Genomic DNA, 22,492 nt, shown 5'->3' with positions numbered 1-22,492 from the left:
AACAATGAGGAGTCTGGTGGCACTAAAGACTAACAGATTTATTAAATTTTAATTTTATTAAAGACTAACAGATTTATTTGGGCATAAGCTTATGTGTGTAAAAAAAATCCACTTCATGGACCCAAAACATTCATGGAAGTAGTCATTTTACAGTTTGCTTAGAGCTGTAAAAGTCCTTAGCCCAGATGTTTAAAGAGGTAGCTAGGTATGCCACTTGTCTGACATGATACTAAACATGACGTTGCAGTTGTAGGTAGGTGTATTTAACATCCTTAAATCTTACTGGAACCAGACAAAATGGATGACTGGTTGTCGTTATCATCCTTGCGCTTAAGGAGACGGCATATAAACCCTACAACAGTCCTCTACAACTGACCAATAACTCAAGTTTCCATTGCTGTCTTCCTACAGGAACACTATGCTTAAAGCTCATGCATACTTCTAGAAAGAAGATGCTTAACCTCAGTTAGTGTTCTACCATGGGAAAGTAGCATAGAGTGGAAAAGGGCACCACCCAAAAGAATTTGTGGTATAGACAAGCAGAGACACTTGCAAATAAAATTCCCTTCACTTGTTGCTTGTCAAATCATCTTCAAAATATATAATCTTAACAGTCAAGTAGGTAAAACTTGAAAGTCAATGGCAAAAGGCAGTACATTGAAGTCAATGGCAAAACTTCCATTGACTTCAGTGGAGTCAGGTTTTAACCTCAAGGCTGTATTAGAAACAGGAGTTTGTTGAGTTATCATAACAATACTGTTATCTATAGTTTTTATAGCTTTGTATTTTCAGATTTTGCATCTCAGTTCCTTATTCTTCAAATGATGCATGCAAGTTCACTTTTTTGGTGATAACATTTTTTATTGGTTTTAAGTATTTTAGGGTAATTTATGCTTGTTGCTAATATAACACTAATTTTTGAGGGAATATAACAATGTATGTAACTTTGTAGTTCCTCACATCTTTAATATGTTGCTTTATTTTCTGTAAGGTGATAAGTTAACTCATGGTAAAAATATACCCTTGAAATTCCATTACAGCAACACAATGGCCAAAACATAGAGTGAGTGCTGTAGTTCCACTGCACACTTTTGGGTAGGCAGATAAAGAAAAGGCCATGAATGGGAACTCAACAGAGCCTTGTGCAAAGAGTCAAACTTCATGGCAGGCGGTTCCATGGACCATGGCTGCTACTGAATCACAAGGGCTGTTGTTGTGGCTGCAGAAGTGTCCCTTTTCCTGCCCACTGCATTGGAGGAAGAAGAATTCCATTCCCACAGTCCTCACACAGCTTATTTTCTTAAGGGGAGGATAGACGGAACTTGTAAAATTGTGTAGGTTAACATATATTTTTTTTCCAAGACAAGTTTGCTGAGTAGGTTGTTCAGGACAGTGGCTCGCAGCCACTAATGTGTGTATCAGCAAAGGTAATTCAGGCTTTAATAAGAAATTCTCTAGGCTGTGTGAAACCCTCAATCCAGGAATGTGCCATTGCTGCCCACAAATGTGCTAGGCCCCGATGCATCATAAATGCCAGCCTCGTATTCGTTTGTGTATATCCTAATTTTCAGTGGAGACAGAGGTACTCCAAACCATGGTCCTATGTAAACTGAGAGTTTGTAGCCATCCAAGCTCCACTGTGGGTAGATTGTGGACAACTGAATTGGAAAGCAGTAGGCATTGCTGACATATATGTACCTAAATAAAAGGTTCACAACCTCTAGTTTAGGGTTAGCATGGAAGTTTTTCCTATTTTTAAAATGTGATTAGTTCACACTACATTAAGATGCACCTTTCCCCCCATCTTATTGATTATATTTTTTTTATGTCAATGGATTTTAGAAGCTAGCAGGAAAAAACATTATGTAGCACTCCACAAAACACAAAGAGCAACCTGAACATTTCAAGACCTTATAAAGAAAATCTTGGGTAGTTTAAGTTGTCTTAGTCATTTTTTGCTGATAAAAATTATACATAAATGTATAGGCAGGGCACGGTGGAACATAAGCACTAGAAGCAAAAAACTCACCATGGATATCCCATTTGCTTCTTTGATGTAGGGTTTTTTGTGCCCAGATTTCTGTTGTAAACAAACTTTGTGAGTGTCTCATCCACCTTGTAATCTAACCAATTTTCCTCTCTTTTTTGCTTTGTTTTGTAGATAATAGTGATTTTATTTTTTTGTTTGTTTTGGTAAGGAAACGTGCATTCTAGCATTTTGACATACTGCTTATACCTCTAAAATATCTTGTCAGTGATAGAAAAAGAGGTTGTTATGTTTCTGATTGTACATTTGTGGAATTATTTTCTTCTATAACACTTTATATACTGCGTAACACTAAGGATTTTGACATTTAAAAATGTAGAAATTGCCAGGATTAGACCAAAAGAGTGTAGGTGCTCCAAGTTGGACACAGTTTATCAGTAAATCCAGTTCTTATTTCAAACCTGTGAGTATGTCACTCATTAAGTTGTAGCAGTAATGTACATACAGAAGGAAAATATATCTTTGATGTACCAGCAAGCTTTGTAGGGAATAAACCTTCCTTGGTTATTTCCCCTCCTTCCAAAAAATATTTGCATATGATTTACAGTAAAATTTGTCTTAAAAGCCACTGAAAGTCTTCAAAGAAAGATGAAACAGAATTGATATGTTTGAGATGATTTGGAAAAATAGGTTGCCTAGAAAGAGGTGGTCTCTCTTGCATGGACTTCTCCATGTTGTTCTTAGAATACTGTGTTTAAGTGAAAAGAAAAGGAGTACTTGTGGCACCTTAGAGACTAACCAATTTATTTGAGCATGAGCTTTCGTGAGCTACAGCTCACTTCATCGGATGCATACCGTGGAAACATCGGTATGCATCCGATGAAGTGAGCTGTAGCTCACGAAAGCTCATGCTCAAATAAATTGGTTAGTCTCTAAGGTGCCACAAGTACTCCTTTTCGTTTTGTGAATACAGACTAACATGGCTGTTACTCTGAAACCTGTGTTTAAGTGAGGGGTTTGATACCCTCACTTAGTCACAAACAAGGAAAATTCAAGCAAAATATTAGAACTGTTTTCAATAGAGCATCTTTTCACATTGGTATTGCATTGCATGAGGCTTCTAAGATTGCATAGGCTTTTGAGATATCACCCATACCTAAGTAAAATGGAAATGTTAAGAATAGAATTTCAGCCTGGATTCTCTTACCTTTTTATTCATGGGTGTCACAACTCGATTACTTCTCTGTCGGATTGTTTGGTTTGTGGGTTGGGTGGTTTTTTTTATGTACAGCACAGCAATTTCATCAACTGAAGTTCTGGGTCAGAGGAACTTGTTTAACCATGGACTAACAGTTTTAAAGGTAGTGTGTGCCTGATCTTAAAACAAACAACAAAAGAGAGAAGTGTATTGAAGCTGTTAATAACCTTTGAGGAAAACAATGGGGAAACTCTCTCTTAATTCTTCCCTTAATAACGTGTGTTAACAGTTAAATATTCTCAGATACGTTTTTCTGAAGATAGATTATATTGTGTTTACATATAAAATGACTTCCTTTCATGTGAAGTGATAGTTGTACCAAATTTCTAATGAAACCTATTGTGAAGGTCAAGTGGATCGCTACTTGATTTCTAGCCCCTCTTCAGTTACTAATAAGTATGTGCAATATACTTCAGCATGCAACAGACTTGTGACATTTTAAACAACGGGCAGATACTGTGCATTCTTGAGTCCTATATACATCCCTACCATTTCATTCCCAATCTGCTTTTGAGGAGAGATTGACAATTTACATTTCATGTCTAATTCTTTGTTGTTTATATCACTCATGTTTTCTACCACATCCAGGGACAGTGTGTGTTTGTTTTTTGAATCTCTAACTTCAAATGAATGAGAGTGTCTTATTGACAGCTTCAGGGTTAATTTAAAGTATCAATTTTCACTAGCTATTTTTATGTTCATTGTTGTAAATGTTGCACATTTCAAGTAGTGATTCTCAAATGTAGTCCAGCAAGCCACTTCTGCCACAGTTGTAAAGCATCTAGTCTTTCTTTAGGCAGTAATGCTTCTCTTGTTATGCTTGATGCTTCCTGCTAGTCCAGAACTCTTTGGAGTTCAAGAAGTTTTTTTTAAATCAACTAATCTTTAAAAGAAAAAAAAAGTGAAAAATCTTCACCTCTCTGCACCCTAAATTGCTACTTTGTCTTTATTTTGGGAGTATTTGGTGTAAATTCAACAGTGTTCAAAATTGGAGCTATAATAAACACATAGAAGGATGTAATCAAACCGCAAAGTGAGAGATTAGTTCAATAGGTGGATATGGGCAATTAGATGCAATTCAGTGCAAATGGATATAAAATCCTACACCCATGGAGAGCACATGGACATTACAGAGGCAAAATGGGGCTCAGCAGTCATTGCATTATGGCAGGATTGTTTCATCTTGTCTCTAATACTGTCTGGTATTACTTTTTTCAGGTAACTAAGCAGTAGGATTTTCACCATTAAATGAGAGGCCATAACAAGGGGAAGTTTGCAAACCAATGATGAAATGTTCCTGAGTACATATAATTCTGCCTCACCCCCATAAAATCAGTAAATATCAGGTTGGATTATAGAGCAATATCAATTAAATGAGAATATAATTTAACTTTTGTGCTATTTTGTTGTTTGTTTTAACACTGAGATGGTTATATTTGCATGATCTTCCTTAACACAAACTTACAGCTTTGCTAAGAGTGCCCGAGACCAGTATGAAAAGTTGTCCAACATGCATAACAACATGACCAAGTTATATGAGAATTTGGGAGAGTACTTTACCTTTGATCCCAAAGCAACAAGTATAGAGGAATTTTTTGGTGATCTGAGCAACTTCCGAACTATGTTCTTGGTAAGTAAAGACTAACAAAACAGTGATACAACATTATTGTGTTTTGCTTCAAACTTTTCAGTGTTGTTTTTCCCCCAAGTGCTCATTGATAAAATAGATTGTGTGTTTTGATCCTATAACAGAGAATGACAGGTGTAAATCGACAGTTTAGAAACAGATTGAATTATTTTCTCTTCGAGAGCTATTGATTTGCAGTCCCCTGTTCCAACTTGTTAGTTCACAATTCTTAAAAAATTACATTTGGATTTGATGGTTATTTAGGTATGCATATAAAATGTTCTTCTCCCTGTTTAAAAAACAAACTGAGGAAGAAAAAAACCACCCACATTTAACACATGTGCAAAAAAACTACATGAAATTGGACAGGTCCATGTTTGAAAAATATTAAAATAAAAAATCTGTATGGTTGTCACTGGTGACGCCGACATTTGCATCATTCTGAAATCTAGAGACTAAGCTTTTTAGTAGAATATTGCAGTTTAGCAGGCAAGAAGATAGAAACCTTCAAAATAAGCTTTCTATCTCTGATTAAAGGAATCCCCCAGAGCTCCTTTGGGTCCTAAATTCTATTATTCCCAGCCAGCCAATGTGTCTGACTCATATTTTTTTTTTTTTTTTAAGAAATTTTGTTTTTTCAAAATAACATGTAAGTAGGGAAGCAGGTAGGGAAAAGAGATGGACAGAACATCACACTGTGCCTCCAGGGAATAGTCAAATTGCCTTGACTTATCAGTACTACTTAGCCATTTACCACACAGCTAAAGCAAATAGATCCGTATTGCCAGAAACAAGCTTTAATTCTTTAACTATCAGGATTTTCAGTATAGTAGATGCAAACTGCTCTTAAAGCATAACTTTAGTACATAATTTAATTTTTTTAAACTTTAACTACAGCACATTTTAATTATTTGTAATACAGTTAAAATTGTTCATTTTCCTAAGTCATTTATGCAATGCTGCTATAATAGGACATTACCACTAGCACATCAGTATAAAGATTGGTCATGGACAAAAGCAAGTGTAATGAGATATATCCGTGCATCTATTTTTCCTGAAATCCCATGCTAAAATTTTCAAATGTGGCAGCTTAAATTTGGGCAGCTGAAATAAGTAATTCTACCCAAATAATACAATAGCTAGGGAAAAATTAGCTGATCTGGAGATTGTATTCAGATGAACAAGATTAAGCATTATGGCCAAAATCTGTCCTCAGATGTATGTATGTAACTCCCATGAAAGTATATAGGACTTCACTGAATATTTGCCCTTGCATTTCCTAGAAGTCACATTACAGTGGGAAATCCCATTTTTATTTTGTTTAAACCTTACTACTTAATCTTCCTTCAGACTTACTGGATATTTAGACATAGAATGTCTTTTTACTCTTCAGTGCTTAACGGTGAATTTCTGGAAAATACATTATAACTGGTTTGGACTTTTATTCTTCAGATGTTTTAAACCAAGTGGCTAGTTTTACAAAAGCATGTGGCTTTTGAGGGGACTCTACCACTAGTGGGAAGAAAAATTTGTGATATTTGTGTTTTCAGTTGGGAGAAGAGAGAACTAAAATAAGATGTTCTAAACTCTGCCAAGAATAAAAATGTAAAAAATTGTGACCTTTCCAACTGAACATATAAAAAGAACTATTCTATAGCTTCACTAATCCAGGAGGAGCTGAAAATGTCATTAATTCATGTATAAAATGTGGTTCTTCTCTGAAGAGTAATTCTGTAAGAATCTTATTTTGGAGTTCCATGTTTTTCTCACTGATATCAAAGGTGTTCATTTTGCAAGAAAAAGATATCTCAAATATAACCCCTATAAACTCCCCACGTGATCATAGAGTTGAGCTGGGGTCTTTCCTTCTCAGTCGTCATTTCTAGTAATAAAGACTCAGCAAGCCTCAGACTTGGCCTGCATTTACACTCGTTCTATCTCACTTCTCAAATTATGAATCCTCCTGTCTCCCCCCATAACACCTGTGGGAAACACATTTTCTTCAGTAGTTTTGATTTGATGATGATGGTAATAAATGGAGTAGAGTCCAGCTCACTCCATCTTGGCAACGCTGGCTGTAAAATGCTAATATGGTAAGAAGCAATAATAAAAGGCACTTTTGTTCCTGAAATCAGCAGATCTGTCTGTAAATGTACCCATGTGCAGGAAGCAGATCTATATAGTATAAAGGTGCATTTGTACACATCCATTTTTCAGAGTAATATGGCACTTTATAAAAAGAAATGACTGCAAAACCTTTGTGTATTCAGTTGTTAATTTTATCCAGTACACTTTTTCTTTTCCTGTTTTGCCAGTCTGCATTAACTTAACACCATTACTAATAATGTTGCATTTATTAATGAATAATTAAAATACAGTATATGTGTATTATATTATAACTACTGTAAACAAATTTGAGAGGAAGCAAAAAAAAAAGTTACATTTATATCTATGGAAAGAGAGAGACTGCATAGTCACTCATGACAAAGGTGTAAAATGAAGAGAAAGACCTCATATTTTTTTAAAAAGCCATAGTGAGTGATCATTTCTGTGTGGAAGTCACTTTAAAAGGGAATAATGAAGAGCGAAGAGACAAAAATACCAACTGAAAATAAGTCTTTGTTTCATTCAGGTTAATGACAAAGCTACTATTGACTTGATTGCAGGCTGAATTTCACCCCTAGTGCCACATCCTGCATTCTCTGCTCACCCAAAACTCCCATTGATTCTAAATGCAGGATTTAGCTTACTTTACAACAGCATTTTAGATATTTTGTAGTCTTAACCACATAGAAAATATGTATTCTGTGTTGTAATTGAAATAAAAAAGTATATTGTTTTTATTACAAATATTTACACTGTAAAAATGATAAAAGAAATAGTATTTGTCAATTCACTTCATTCAAGTACTGTAGTGCAATCTTTGTCATGAAAGTGCAACTTACAAATGTAGATATATTTTGTTTTATAACTCAAAACACTCAAAAACAAAACAATGTAAAACTTCAGAACCTACAAATCCACTCAGTCCTACTTCTCATTCAGCCAATCACGAAGACAAACAGTTTGTGTACATTTATAGGAGATAATGCTGCTCTCTTCTTATTTACAATGTCACCAGAAAGTGAGAACAGGCATTCACATGGCACTTTTGTAGCCAGTATTGCAAGGTATTTACATACCAGATCTGCTGAACATTCGTATGCCCCTTCATGCTTCGGCCACCATTCCAAAAGACATGCTTCCATGCTGATGATGCTCATTAAAAAAAAAATGTTTTAATTAAATTTGTGACTGAACTCTTTGTGGGAGAATTGTATGTCGTCTCCTCTGTTTCACCCATATTCTGCCATATATTCCATGTTATAGCAGTCTGATGATGATCCAGCACATGTTGGTCATTTTAAGAACACTTTCCCTGCAGATTTCACAAAACGCAAAGAAGGTACCAATGTGAAATTTCTAAAGATAACTACAACACCACTTGATTCAAGGTTTAAGAATTTGAAGTGCCTTCCAAAATCTCAGAGGGACGAGGTATGCAGCATGCTTTCAGAAATCTTAAAAAAGCAACACTCCATTGCAGAAACTACAGAATCCTAAAAAAAGAAACTCAGCCTTCTGCTTGTGGCATCTTACCCAGATAATGAAAATGAACATGCATCGCTTTGCAGTGCTTTGGATTGTTATTGAGCAGAACCCGTCATCAGCATGGATGCATGTCCCCTGGAATGGTCGTTGAACCTGAAGGGACATATGAATCTTTAGTGCATGTGGCATGTAAATATCTTGCAACACTGGCTACAAAGTGCCATGGGAACGCCTGTTCTCACTTTCAGGTGACATTGCAAACAAGAAGCAGGCAGCATTATCTCCTGCAAATGTAAACAAACTTGTTTGTATGAGCGTTTTGCTGAACAAGAACTAGGACTGAGTGGACTTGCAGGCTCTAAAATTGTACATTGCTTTATTTTTGAATGCAGTTTTTTGTACATAATTTTGCATTTGTAAGTTCAACTTTCTCGATAGAGATTGCACTATAGTACTTGTATTTGGTGAATCGAAAAATACGATTTCTTTTTTTTTACAGTGCAAATACTTGTAATCAAAAATAAATATAAAATGAGCACTGTACACTTTCTATTCTGTGATATAATTTAAATCAATATATTTGAAACTATAGAAAACATCCAAAAATATGTAAATGGTATTCTATTATTGTTTAACAGTGTGGTTAATTTTTTTTAATCTCTTGACAGCCCTATTTATTTATTTATCCCAATTTCACTATAATTCTTTGATTGACTTTATATACATGTGTATAATTCACACATTTGCAAATGTTTCTCCTTGAATATAAAAAATAAAAACTGTGCAGACTATTTTAATCACTTACTTTGGCAGACATTTTATACTTGCTCTATATGCACTATGTTCCCTTTAAACATGATTCTGCCCTCAGATTTGTGCACACAAATCTTTGTGAGTATTTCTAAGGCAATATTTGACCTTAACAATTTACCATAAATATAAACCTCACCTGTTTCATAATTGTATTAGATGTCCAGTGTAAAAACCAACAGTATTATATTGGAATGCTAAAGTCAGGTTTTATGGATTTTTCCTTTAAATATAATAATAGATAAAATAAATAATAAATAAAAACTAAAGCAATGCCTCTAGGCCAACCAAGAACAGGACACTTTTGTGCTGGACACTGTATGAACATGAAGTAATAGACAATACCTGCCCCAGTGAGCTTAGGGCACTATTTTTAAAGGGAATTTGGCACCTAATGGGAGTTAGGTGCATATTCTATGTAAAAATCTGGTCCTTTAAGGATTGTCTAGAAAGACATTTAGTCCGTAGCAAATTGGGGTAAAGTTTCCATCTGGATGCTCTTGCTTTGCACTAACAGTTCCTTAGTGTACTTTGATCTACCCTGCTTTGAAATGGAAGTAGATTGAACTGCAGCATGGGGCATGGGTCACTTGAAGCTTTAAACTAGTGTAAATGGTGGATTCTCTGTACCTTGAAGACTTTAAATCATTATTTGAGACTTCATTAACACAATGAGAGGTTAGGGATCCAGTAAAGGAGTGAGTAGGGGAGGTTCTGTGGCCTACAATGTGAAGGAGTTCAGACTAGATCAGGGATCGCCAACCTTTGGCACACGCCACACTCGGGAAAGCTGCTGGCAGGCCGGGACAGTTTGTTTATCTGCAGCGTCTGCAGGTTCGGCCGATCACAGCTCCAACTGGCCATGGATTGCTGTCCCAGGCCGATGGCGGCTGCAGGAAGCAGCATGGGCCGAGGGATGTGCTGGCCACCTTCCCGCAGCCCCCATTGGCCTGGGAGAGCAAACTGTGGCCAGTGGGAGCTGCGATCGGCCGAACCTGCAGACGCGGCAGGTAAACAAACTGTCCCGGCCCGCCAGCTGATTTCCCTGGTGGGTCGCATGCCAAAGGTTGCCGATACCTGGACTAGATGATCATGATGATCCCTTCTGACCTTAAAGTCTACGAGTCTATGAACTGTTTGTGTGTGGCAGCAGAGTCCAGATGGACATTTAGTGTGCAGCATGCTAATACAGGATAGATTTACACCCCAATTTGCTGCAAACTGTGTATGTCTCTGTAGACAAGCTCTAAATCTAAAGAGAGAAGAGAGATGAAGATTAGGGAGGAAAGGATGTAACACAAGCAGAATTAACACTGATAGTTAACTAACATCATGTTAGTTTCATGATTTTTTGGGATTTGGGGCTTGGAGAGCTTGTTGTTTAAATCCTTTGGTGGGATTGTATTGGAAGAGAATTAGCTAAATGGAAAGAAAAAGAGAGGGGCCATAAAAGGGAAGGAGGATAGGGCAAGTGAGAGAAGGCAAGGACGGGAGCATGGAGGAGAGGTGGAGCAAGGCTGAGGTGAAGACTGAATGGAAGGGGGTTGGAGTAAACAGCCAATCTGCGCAGGAGAGAGAATCACAGAAATGCATGGCTGGAAGGGACCTCAAGGTCATCTAGTACATCCCCTGTGCTGAGGCAGGATTAAGAATACCTAAACCATCTCTGACAGGCATTTGTGTAACCTTTTCTTAAAAACCTGTAATGACAGCAATTTCACCACTCCTTTAATATCCTGTTTTAATTCTTAACTATTTTTATAGTTAGATTTTTTTTCCCTGATATCTACCCTAAATCTCCCTGGCTGCAAACCTAGCTGATTTCTTCTTGTTGTACCCGCATTGGGCATGGACAACAAGTGATCACCATTCTCTTTATAACAATATTTTTCATATTTGAAGTCTGTTACTATTCCCCCTCAGCTTTCTCCTCTCAACTAAACATGCCCAGTTCTTTCAACGTTTCCTCATGTGTAATGCTTCCTAAACCTCTTTTGTTTTTGTTGTTCTTGGTTTCCTCTAGGTTCTTTCCAGGTTATTCACATCTTTCTTAAAGTGAAGAGTCTGAAACTGGACACAGTACAACATCTGAGGCTTCGATAGTGCCACGTCGAGCAAAAAATTAGTTCTTGTCCCTTACATGCAACACTCGTGTTAGTACATCCCAGAATGACATTTGTTCTTTTTTGCAACAACATAATGTTGTTGACTTATATTCAATTTGTGTCCCTCCCCACTCTGAACTCTAGGATACAGATGTGGGGTCCCGCATGAAAGACCCCCAAGCTTATTTCTACTCGCTTAGGTTAAAAACTTCCCCAAGGCACAAATCCTTCCTTGTCCTTGATGGGTAATGCTGCCACCACCAAGTGAGTTAGACAAAGATTCAGGAAAAAGACCACTCTGAGTTCCTGTTCCCTAAAATATCCTCTTCAAACCTCTTCACCTCCTTTCCTGGGGAGACTTGAGAATAATATACCAACCAAATAGGTAAACCAGATTCTTAAAAAAACGGAACTTTATTATAAAGAAAAAAAATTAAAAGAAGCACCTCTGTAAAATCAGGATGGAAGGTAACTTTACAGGGTAATTAGATTCAAAACACAGAGGAGTCCCCTCTAGGCAAAACTTTAAAGTTACAAAAAACAGTGATAAACCTCCTTCTAAGCATAGGGAAAATTCATAAGCTAAAAACAAAAGATAATCTAACGCACCTTGCCTTATTTACTTACTCTTTTTGCAATATTGAGACTCATTTTAGGATGATTTTAGGAGAAGGAGTTTTCTGACCTGATGTTTCTCTGCTTCCCCAGAGAACACACACAACAAAAAACTCAAACAAAGCCTTTCTCCCCTCCCCCCAGATTTGAAAGTATCCTCTTTCCCCATTGGTCCTTTTGGTCAGGGGCTAACCAGTTTATTTGAGCTTCTTAACCCCTTACAGGTAAGGAGGATTCTAGGCTACCTTTAGCTATATGGTTATGACAATTTGTGATCCATTATAATACCCGGATCCTTTTCTGCTGGAGTGCTGCCTAAGCAGTTATTTCCCATTTTGTAGTTGTGCATTTGATTTGTCTTTCCTAAACACAGTGGTTTGGCAATGGCCTTTATTGAATTTCATCATCTTGATTTCTGACCAATTCTCCAGTTTATCAAGATCATTTTGAATTGTAATCTTGTCCTCCGAAGTGCTTGTAACCTCTTCCAGCTTTGTGTCATCTCCTCTCTATTATTCAAGTTGTTATAAGAACAGTCAGGGTCAAAACTGTACAAAACAGTCTGATGATATCAGTGTCAGACAACCCTGGCTTAAACTGTATACAGCACTCTGATGTCATCATCGGTGTCAGACAACTGCTGCTTAAACTGCTTCTTCATCTGCTCCTGCCAGCTCAAGTCTCTGGCTGCCTCCTCTCTTCAGTTTCTTCCCTTCTTTCCTCAAGACCACATATGGGGAGTTAAAGTAAGTTGCTTCATGGATACTATTGCCCCCAGAAAAGGGAGAAGGGTTCTCCAGAATTCTAGATCTGCAAGGTACTTCAATTTGTAAATATATTGTGTGACATGTCCTGCTAGTGTTCTATGTTTGTTTAGAGATCTGGATATCTATATCTTTTCATAAACACTCAAAATACATATATTTATTTGTAGATTTTGTTGCAGTGTGGCGGGAGTGTAGTGAACTGAGAATTTACTTGAAATCAAAGTTTTTCCCAGACTCTTCTCAGATTTATAAACTTCAGACTGCACCATTAAACTTTCACTTTTAAGTGAAGAGTCGTTTGGCTAAAGGATAAGGCTATGGAAATACCTTGATGGGTGAGATTAGAAGACAGTAATAAATGATTTATTTGCCTTGTGCCACTCGGCTCTTCCTTCTTCAGACATCTCAATAAGAATAAGGATTAAATACATGTGGCCGAAATTTTTGTTAAACAGTTTAAAACCTGAGACTTAACTTGTTACCCAGCAAATAAGTCCTCATGATCCAGGGTACTGTTGTAGGTCCTAGTGCCTACAGGGCCAGCTGTGTCATCCTCCTCTTTCTTCCCAGTGCGCAGATATGCGTGCAGGCAGAAACACACACCAGTTGGGATATCCCCCTTGGGCCACAGCTGGAGAAGGAAATGGGTGCTCTGGAGATGGTGCCCCATTTCTGTGCCCAGTACTAAGGCATATCCCTGGAGGTGTTCACATCACTATCTATATGTTTCATCCAGTTATCCAGTTCAAGCCCAGATTTTTTTATTAGCAGCCTCCTTACATTACCAACATTCAGTGAACGTTCGGCGACTGTCCGCACTCCCCAAAACCCTCGCCACCTATCAAGAGGTCTGCAGAGATGTACTGAGAGAGACAAAAAGCTGTTCTTCTTCAAGTGCTGTCCCTTGAGTGCTCCACTTTAGGTGTTTGTGTGCCCCAGCACTCGTAATCAGAGATTTGTAGTGGCAGTGCCTGGTTGGGTCGCACATGCGCGGTCCCTGTCTTGTACTGCTTTGAGCAGTTAACCGGCGCTGTGCGACCAAAACCCCTCTCCCCCCGCAGTTCCTTCTCTACCGTCTTTGGCTTTGAGTTGGAGCACTTAGCAGTGCCTCGCTACTTAGTTCTTCTAGCCTATTTACTACCATCATTTAGTTAGGATAGTTAGTGAATTAGTTTCTCTTTGTCCCTGTTGCCTCATTTAAAAAAAAAAAACATAAGCAAAATAAAGTATGTATTTTTATTATTATTATTTGTTACAAGCTAAGTTTCAGTTGACCCTTTAGAATAGTTAGCCTCTCTGGGGGCAAAAGCCTTTCCTGATGGGAATGCCTGGTTCTCCAGGCTTTAAACATTGCCTCACCTGCAGTCTGTCCATACCAGTTTCAGATGGATACGCGCAGTGTGTTCACTGCCTAGGAGAAACACACATAACACACAAATGTCCTCATTGCCACAAGTTAACTGCTTGAACAAGAAAGGCTAGAGACTTAGAACTAAAACACCTTCTCATGGAGAAGTCTCTCAGACCGGTATCTGAGCCTGAAGCCCGGACCCCACCTGGACAAGCCTCGCGAACCATGGCTTCGCGAACCAAGGGTCCCTCCTCCACCACCCAGGCGTCTGATTACCCTATTAAAAAAGTGTCCAAAAAGCAGGTAGTCATATCCCTGATGCAGGAATCGGCCAAGAAGTGCCATTAAGAAAACGTCAAACAGCATCAGCGCTGACCACACTGGCTGTGCCAGTAGCCAAGATAGCATGACCATCTGGCACTGCCAGTACCCCAAGAGCTAAGGGCTCTAAAAGAGCCAGCTCAGATACAGGCACCATGGGGAAATCAAAACCCCATGCCTCAACTCCAATGCATCCAAAGCCACTATCTGCACACAGTGGCATGGCACTGGTGCAGACTGTGACTAACTCTTCAACCCTCCACTGCATGCCCAGTGCACCCACCAGCACAGCCTGTGGTGCCAACATATACACCATAGCTCCCAGCACTGACTGTCATGCAGCCTCCAGTATAGATGATGCAGACACCACAGCAGTTCCTAAGGCACAAAGAACTCTTAATCCAGTTCTACACGTGACTGTCCCATTTTCGGCACCGACGTGTGCCCAGCACATTCTGCACCGAGTCTTCTTACGACTCCATCACGCTCCGCTCCACCTTTTTTGAGCGATGAGGAGGACGACAAAGAAGGGCAAATAGACTCCCCTCGAAAATCTCCTGCCCCCCATGAGCCATCCAAAATGGGACCCCCTCAGGGGGTGTATTATACTGATCCCAGACATCCACAATGGTACAGCCAACCCTGGGGCTCACCTATGTCCCTTTCACCCCAGTGAACATACTGGAATCTGTGGGCGACATACCCCACACAACAGGGATTGCCTACCACATCCAAACTAAGCACACACCAATCACCTGCACCTTCAGTACCTGGATCTTTGGAACCAGCAGGGAAAGGAGATGAAGAGGAGGAAGAAACCCTGAGACCAGGGCACTACATACTCACCTGTCATCATCCTCCCCCTAATATCAGGGCTGATTTCAAACAATTCCAGGACCTATTTAAAAGGATGGCGAGTTTTCTGGACATCTCTGTGGAAGAGGTAAAGGTGCAGGGGTCAAAGTAACTTAAAGGACTTACCGGTATGCCGGAGTCCTGAGCGGCGGGGAAGGGGGGCCGGGGCCTCAACCAAAAGGGGCAGGGCCTTTAAATCCCCGGGCCCTTTAAATCTGCTCAGGACTCCGGCGTACTGGCTTCCCCAGGCCAGCAATTTAAAGTGCCTGGGGTTCCCGGCCCTTTAAATTGCTGCCAGAGCGCTGGGGCTCAGGCTGCAATTTAAAGCCTCGGGCCCTTTAAATCGCCACTCCGGGGCTTTAAATCGCCGGCCTGGGGAAGCCAGTACAATCGGACTGGACCAGCTTACTTTCACCTCTGTCCATGGGACAAAGCACAAACTAGTGGACATTTTGAATACATCCTCTTCTTCCCAAATCTATTTACCTATGAACTATACAATAATGGAACCTGTCAAAAGCATTTGGCAGACCTCTGCAACTGCTCCTCCAACCCGCAAGAGGTCTGACAAAAAATATTTTATGCCAGCCTAGGACACAGAGTTCCTCTTCTCCCATCCAACACCAAATTCATAATCAATGCAGACCATGAATGTGGCAGACAACAGCAGCCCAAGAAAACACCTTATGATAAGGACTGGAAAAGTCTCGACCTTTTTGGCCACCAGGCTTACATCTCTGGATAGCCAGTTCTGAGGCCTTTCTGGCAAAGTATGATTACAACAATTACACAAAGTTTTCCAAATTTATTGACTTTATTTATGAAGGTATAAAAGAAGAATTGATAGCACTTGTATCAGAGGGACAGCTCATCTCTAGAACAACTCTCCAAGCTGCACTGGACTCTGTGGATTCAGTGGCGACCACAGTGGTGATGAGAAGGGCCTCATGGCTCCATCTCTCCGACTTCCTTAGGGAAATGCAATACATAGTCAAAGACTGACGATTCTCTCCGTACACTGAAAGATTCACAGTCAACACTCCGATCTCTAGATCCAAGAAAAGACAGTGGAGTTACTATGCCGCAGTGCATATTCACAACAACAATGACAGTACGAGTCACAGGATCGCAAATAGAGGCTATCAAGGAGAGGACAGCCTACTCCTTCAGCAGCTGCGTTGCAGCCATCGACAGGGGGGGGCAACAAATTTGAAGCCTTGGTCGAGGGCCGAAGAACCCCATGCCTTTTTGTGCTGAAGACGTCTACTCTCTCCTGACCATTCAGAGATTGCCTAGTTCCATTTTATCCAATCTGGAAAACCATCACATCCACCAGATGCATGCTAGAAATCATACAAACTAGTTACACCATCCCTTTTCTTTTCAAACCCCCTACCCACCCTCCCTCCCTGTCTCTCTTCAGGGATCCCTCTCACAAACATCTACTGCGTCAGGAGGTTATCCACCTCATACATCTACAAGCAGTAGAACCCATTCCAACAAGACACAAATGGAGGGTATTTTATTTCCACTATTTTCTCACAAAGAAAAAGTCAGGCAGGTGGAGACCCATACTCGATCAGGACCATGAGTGAGAGCTCAACAACAACTACACAACTACACATATTTCAAGAGTGGGGTTACCAACAATAGACCTCTCTGCAACCGTGTGAAATACCAAATGCCCCAGGTTTTGCTCCAGGGCAGGTCTTAGTACACATTCTCTCGGCGACACCTTTCTCATCGAGTGGAATGCTCTCCTCTTATATGCCTACCCTCCTCCTGGCTCAAGTGATCCATAAGATCAGGCAGGGCAGAGCCACAGTAATCCTAATAGCCCCCACATGGCCCTGACAAATCTAGTATCCTTACCTTCTCCCGCTGGCAGTGCATCCACCACACATGCTCCCGCTTCTGCCTCAACTGCTGTCCCAGCATGCAGATCACATCCTGCATCCGTATCCTCAAAGATTCCACCTGAGATCATGGCTCCTCCATGGCTCAAGGGATCTGAGTTGACCTGCTCAGAAGATGTACAAAACATATTATTAAATAGTAGTAGAGCAACTACCCACCACACGGACCTACACAAGTGCCAGCAATTCAGTGCCTGGTGCCAACGAAAGCAGATGGTATCCATTTCAGCCTCCTTACCCTTAATATTAGACTACCTCTTAGATCATAAAATGGCAGGCCTTTCCATGAGTTCAATAAGAGTACACCTCTCCGCTATCACAGCGTTTCACCACAAAGTGGATCAACTCTGTCTTTGCTTGCCCACTCACCAAACATTTCCTCAAAGGCCTCTCCAACATCTACCCAGAACTACATGATTCTACTTACACCATGGGACCTCAACCTAGTCCTTCAGGCCCTCACCAGTTCCCCATTCAAACCCATGGCTACATGCTCAATATTATATGAAGGTGGCATTTCTAGTGGCAATTACATCTGTCAGACGTGTAGGAGAGTTGTGTGCTCTCATGGCAGATCCCCTCATACACTGTCTATTTTAAAAGATAAAGTATCCCTGAGACCACACCCCAAGTTTTTACCAAAAGTCATCTCAGCCTTCCATCTGAACCAAGCCATTCACCTACCGACATTCTATCCCAAGCCTCATAAGGATAGGAGGCAGTCCACACTTCATATTCTCGATGTATGGTGGGCAATGGCCTTTTACATAGACAGAACAAGACCATTTTGTAAACCACCCAAACTGTTTGTTTCCATCACTAAACACTCCAAAGGGAGTGCCATATCCAAACAGAGGCTCTCCAAATGGATATCTGCTTGCATAAAACAATGCTGTCATCAATGTGACTGACAGCCTCCTATGGGGATCCGCACACTTCCTCCAGAGCCCTATCGACCTCCATTGCTTTCCTTAACAACGTACCCATCATGGACGTCTGTAGCGCTACAACCTGGACCTCAGCCCATATCTTTACACAGCATTATGCATTAGAGCAACAGGCAACATCTGATGCTTCTTTTGGACTCACTGTCTTCTGCCATGACTTCAACTCCGAATTCCCCTCCTCCTACCGGAGGGCACTGCTCTGAAGTCACCTAAAGGGGAGCACCCACAAGGACAGCACTCGAAGAATAGAAAGTTACTCACCTTATGCAGTAACATAGGTTCTTCGAGATGTGTCCCTCTGTGGGTGCTCCACTTCGAGATGTGTCCCTCTGTGGGTCCTCCTCCCTTCTACTTTGGAGTTTATCACTTAGTCTCTCCAATAGAGAAGGAACAGAGGTGGGATTGGTCGCACAACACCAGCTGACTGCCTGAAGCGGTGCAAGACGGGGACTGCACATGTGCGACCCAGCCGGGCATTGCCACCACAAATCTTTGATTACGAGCACGGGAGCACAAACACCTAAAGTGGAGCACCCACAGGGACACACATCTCAAAGAACCGACGTTATTGCACAAGGTGGGTAACTTTCTCATTCCAGCTGTTCCAGGTCATGACAGATAGTAATGTTTTCCATATCCCAAATATGGTGTTCACTGTTAGCCTGTGCAAACCAGTGGAAACCTGAACAGGTTAGAGCTGAAGCTCTATAGAATGCTATACCACTCTTATCTATAATAGCAAGGAGTCCAGATGAAAGCCACATTGCAAATAGAGGAGAACAGAAGATGTCCTAAGAATTTCTCCTGTATTCAGTAGTGTTCAAAAAGAATTCTACGTTTATGTACATAATGAAACTGGTTGTCGATGAATCACAGTTAACTCATGCGATTAACTCAAAAAATTAACTGCGATTTAAAAAATTAATCACGAATAATCGCACTGTTAAACAATAGAATACCAATTGAAATGTATAAAAAAAAATTGATGTTTTGATTTTCAAATATACTGATCTCTATTACAACACAAAATACAAAATACAGTGCTCACTTTATATTAAATTTTGATTACAGATATTTGCACTGTAAAAATGATAAAAGAACTAGTATTTTTCAGTTCACCTCATACAAGTACTGTAGTGCAATCTCTATCATGAAAGTGTAACTTACAAATGTAGGGGGGGGTTGTTACATAACTGCACTCAAAAACAAAACAATGTAAAACTTTAGAGCCTACAAGTCCACTCAGTACTACTTCTTGTTCAGCCAATCGCTAAGACAAACAAGTTTGTTTACATTTACAGAAGATTCTGCTGCCTGCTTCATATTTACTATGTCGCCTAAAAGCGATAACAGGCATTCTCATGGCACTTTTGTAGACAGCATTGCAAAGCATTTAAGTGCCAGATATGCTAAATATTTGTATGCCCCTTCATGCTTCAGCCACCATTTCAGAGGACATGCTTCCATGCTGATGACGATCGTTAAAAAAAGTGCATTATTTAAATTTGTGACTGAACTCCTTGGGGGAGAATTGTATGTCTCCTCCGTTTTACCTGCAATCTGCCATATATTTCATGTTACAGCAGTCTTGGATTATGACCTAGCACATGTTGTTTGATTTACCAACACTGTCACTGCAGATTTGACAAAATGCAAAGATTTGCAAAGTGAGAGATTTCTAAAAATAGTTACAGCACTTGACCCAAGGTTTAAGAATCTGAAGTACCATCCAAAATCTGAGAGGGATGAGGTATGGAGCATGCTTTCAGAAGTCTTAAAAGAGCAACACTCAGATGCGAAAACTACAGAACCCAAACCACCACTTTTGCTGGTGGCATCTGACTCAGATTAAAATGAACATGCATCGGTCCACGTTACTTTGGATCATTATCGAGCAGAACCCATCATCAGCATGGATGCATATCCTCGGGAATGGTGCTTGAAGCATGAAGGGACATACGAATCTTTAGCGCATCTGGCACGTAAATATGCAACGATGCTGGTTACAACAGTTCCATGCGAACATTAAATGCGCTCACTTTCAGGTGACATTGTAAACAAGAAGCAGGCAGCATTATCTCCTGCAAATGTAACCAAACTTGTTTGTCTGAGCGATTTGCTGAAATAGGACTGAGTAGACTTGTAGGCTCTAGAGTTTTACATTGTTTTATTTTTGAATGCAGTTATTTTTTTTGTTCATAATTCGACCTTTGTAAGTTCAACTTTCATGATAAAGAGATTGCACTACAGTACCTGTATTGGTGAATTGAAAATACAATTTCTTTTGTTTTTTACCGTGCAAATATTTGTAATAAAAAGTAAATATAAAAGCACTCTACACTTTGTATTCTGTGTTGTAATTGAAATTAATATATTTGAAAATGTAGGAAACAACCAAAATATTTAAATAAATGGTACTCTATTATTTTTAACAGTGCTATTAATCGTGATTATTTTTAATCGTTTGACAGCCCTAAATGAGACTATTTACAGATCTACTGGAAAGGGTAAACCCCTCATGTTCCAGGACATAAGCCAAACAATAAACAATGCAGTTGGTGTAACAGGGCCTCCTCGATCCCACATCTGTCTCGGTCTACAAACCATGCAGAGACCTTTGTGCTGGTTCAACACCCTGTGCAGTTTGTTTATTATTGAGTCCCACTACCTTCACAGAATACCTAGCGCCTTTACAAGCAGGGGAAGAGCAATCTCTCTCTCTCTTACTGCCTGCTTTCCCCCTTTTCATTTCCTTCCTGTGCCTATTTGTGGGCTCTGGCTAATGGCTTAATTAGCCTTTCTGCCCTGCCCCACCCACAAATTAGGCACAGGTCTGCCTCGAAAGCTCCAATCTGCTATGCCTGATTGGAGCTGCTGTGAACAGAGAACTGGCTCAGGGTTTCCTACCTAGCACTCTGTTAACGTTGGGAAGAAACTGCCTGATGTATAAATTATTACATAATTGTCCACCTACTGTTTTTTTTTTCTCCCTTTCCGCTACAATATCTTTCTCTGTCAGAAACAGGATACTGAAGTAAATAGACTAGTGATCTTTGGTATAGCCAGTTGTATGTTGCTGTGTTCTGGTTCACAGCCACTGATAACTCCCTTCCAACTTTACACTATTCCAGGGTTTCATGGCTCATTTAGTAAATTTCCAAGCTGGCTAAACAAATAGCCCATCAGGATGTTCTTAAGGGTGGAGTGAAAAGAAAAGTCAAAATTAAATGAAGTTAAAAATATGTTCTAAATGTCTCCTGTGAACATTCCATATAAATATTCAGCGATTGACTTCAACATAATTTACACAAGAATAACACAACTGAAGTCAAGTTACTTTAATGTTACCAAGATATTTAATCTCACTGGCAAACTCATGTTGTTTTCTTCAGAGAAGTGTAGAATGAATGGTTTCAATGAGTACTTAAAAAAGGATAATTAGATTATTAGTTTCTGAGTGAAAAATAGCCACCAACCCTTGTTTGCTATTTTAAGCAGATTATGGTTACTTTGGGTCAGAAGCAGATATACATATTTTTTCTTCTCTAATTGTTATCTTCATCAAAAGTTAAACATATATTGCAGAGAACAGAAAAATAATATTTAATAATAGGAACTTAGAATAAAACTAGTTTAAACAAGATACATGTGTCAATTAGTTTTAATAAGACATAAGCTTCCAGAGCAAATTTAAAAAGGGCCTAAATGGATAAATTAATCTTTAACAACATTGTGGGGATGTTGCTTTTTTTGTCTCATCTAAAAATGAAATGTGTCCAAAAATGACTTCTTTTCCTAGTGGGATTTGTTCTAGGTTTTCAGAAGTTATGACAATAAATGACAAGATATTACAGAGTTTTTTAAAATCCCAAGCAGTCAATGTTAGGCCAAAAACTAACTTTCATTGTCGTGATCAAAGCATATCAGTGACTGCAAAATAAGAGAAAATTCCCTTGAGTCTTACAGTTCATCTTCACATATATTTTTTCAGCAAAATGTTCCCTATGAATAAGTTGTTGTTGCATTATCCCTTAGCATCAGGAAGAAAGGAAGTTATAAGGGAGGCAATATGGGATGGTGCAGTGGCTGACCTTTCTCAGTTGCTTTGTGAGCAGATACAGATATTGATTACTATCAAAATGTTTTCTGTGCTTTGGAAAAGGGCACTTAGCCCAACAAGCCTGCCTTGTTTGTTTCTTTGTTTTTCTCTTCTCCCCTGATTTCCAACTTTATTTTTGAATCACTTCTCCTCCTCCACATACCAAGTTGCCATTAAAATGTCTAATTGTTTCTCTTACATAGTTTTTACCACTACATGATTAGCTTTGTGCTTTAAAGGTAG

The 22,492-nt window shown here is 39.6% G+C and overlaps 1 protein-coding gene across 9 annotated transcripts in view; it reads left to right on the top strand.

Annotated features, from left to right (window-relative positions):
* Positions 1 to 22,492, top strand: part of DIAPH2 (diaphanous related formin 2) — an 811,118-nt gene that overhangs the window by 598,354 nt on the left and 190,272 nt on the right. For 8 of the 9 annotated variants that reach the window (XM_073360856.1, XM_073360855.1, XM_073360854.1 and 5 more), the window contains one exon: positions 4,712 to 4,875. In XM_073360856.1, coding sequence (XP_073216957.1) covers positions 4,712 to 4,875 — 164 coding nt within the window. Of the gene's footprint in view, positions 1 to 4,711; positions 4,876 to 11,296; positions 11,427 to 22,492 lie in introns of all 9 variants that reach the window. The other variant, XR_012160923.1, reaches the window with a different exon arrangement.

Source organism: Lepidochelys kempii, chromosome 9, assembly GCF_965140265.1.
Source record: "Lepidochelys kempii isolate rLepKem1 chromosome 9, rLepKem1.hap2, whole genome shotgun sequence".
NCBI classification, from domain to species: Eukaryota; Metazoa; Chordata; order Testudines; family Cheloniidae; genus Lepidochelys; species Lepidochelys kempii.
This window is presented reverse-complemented; position numbering and strand designations above follow the sequence as displayed.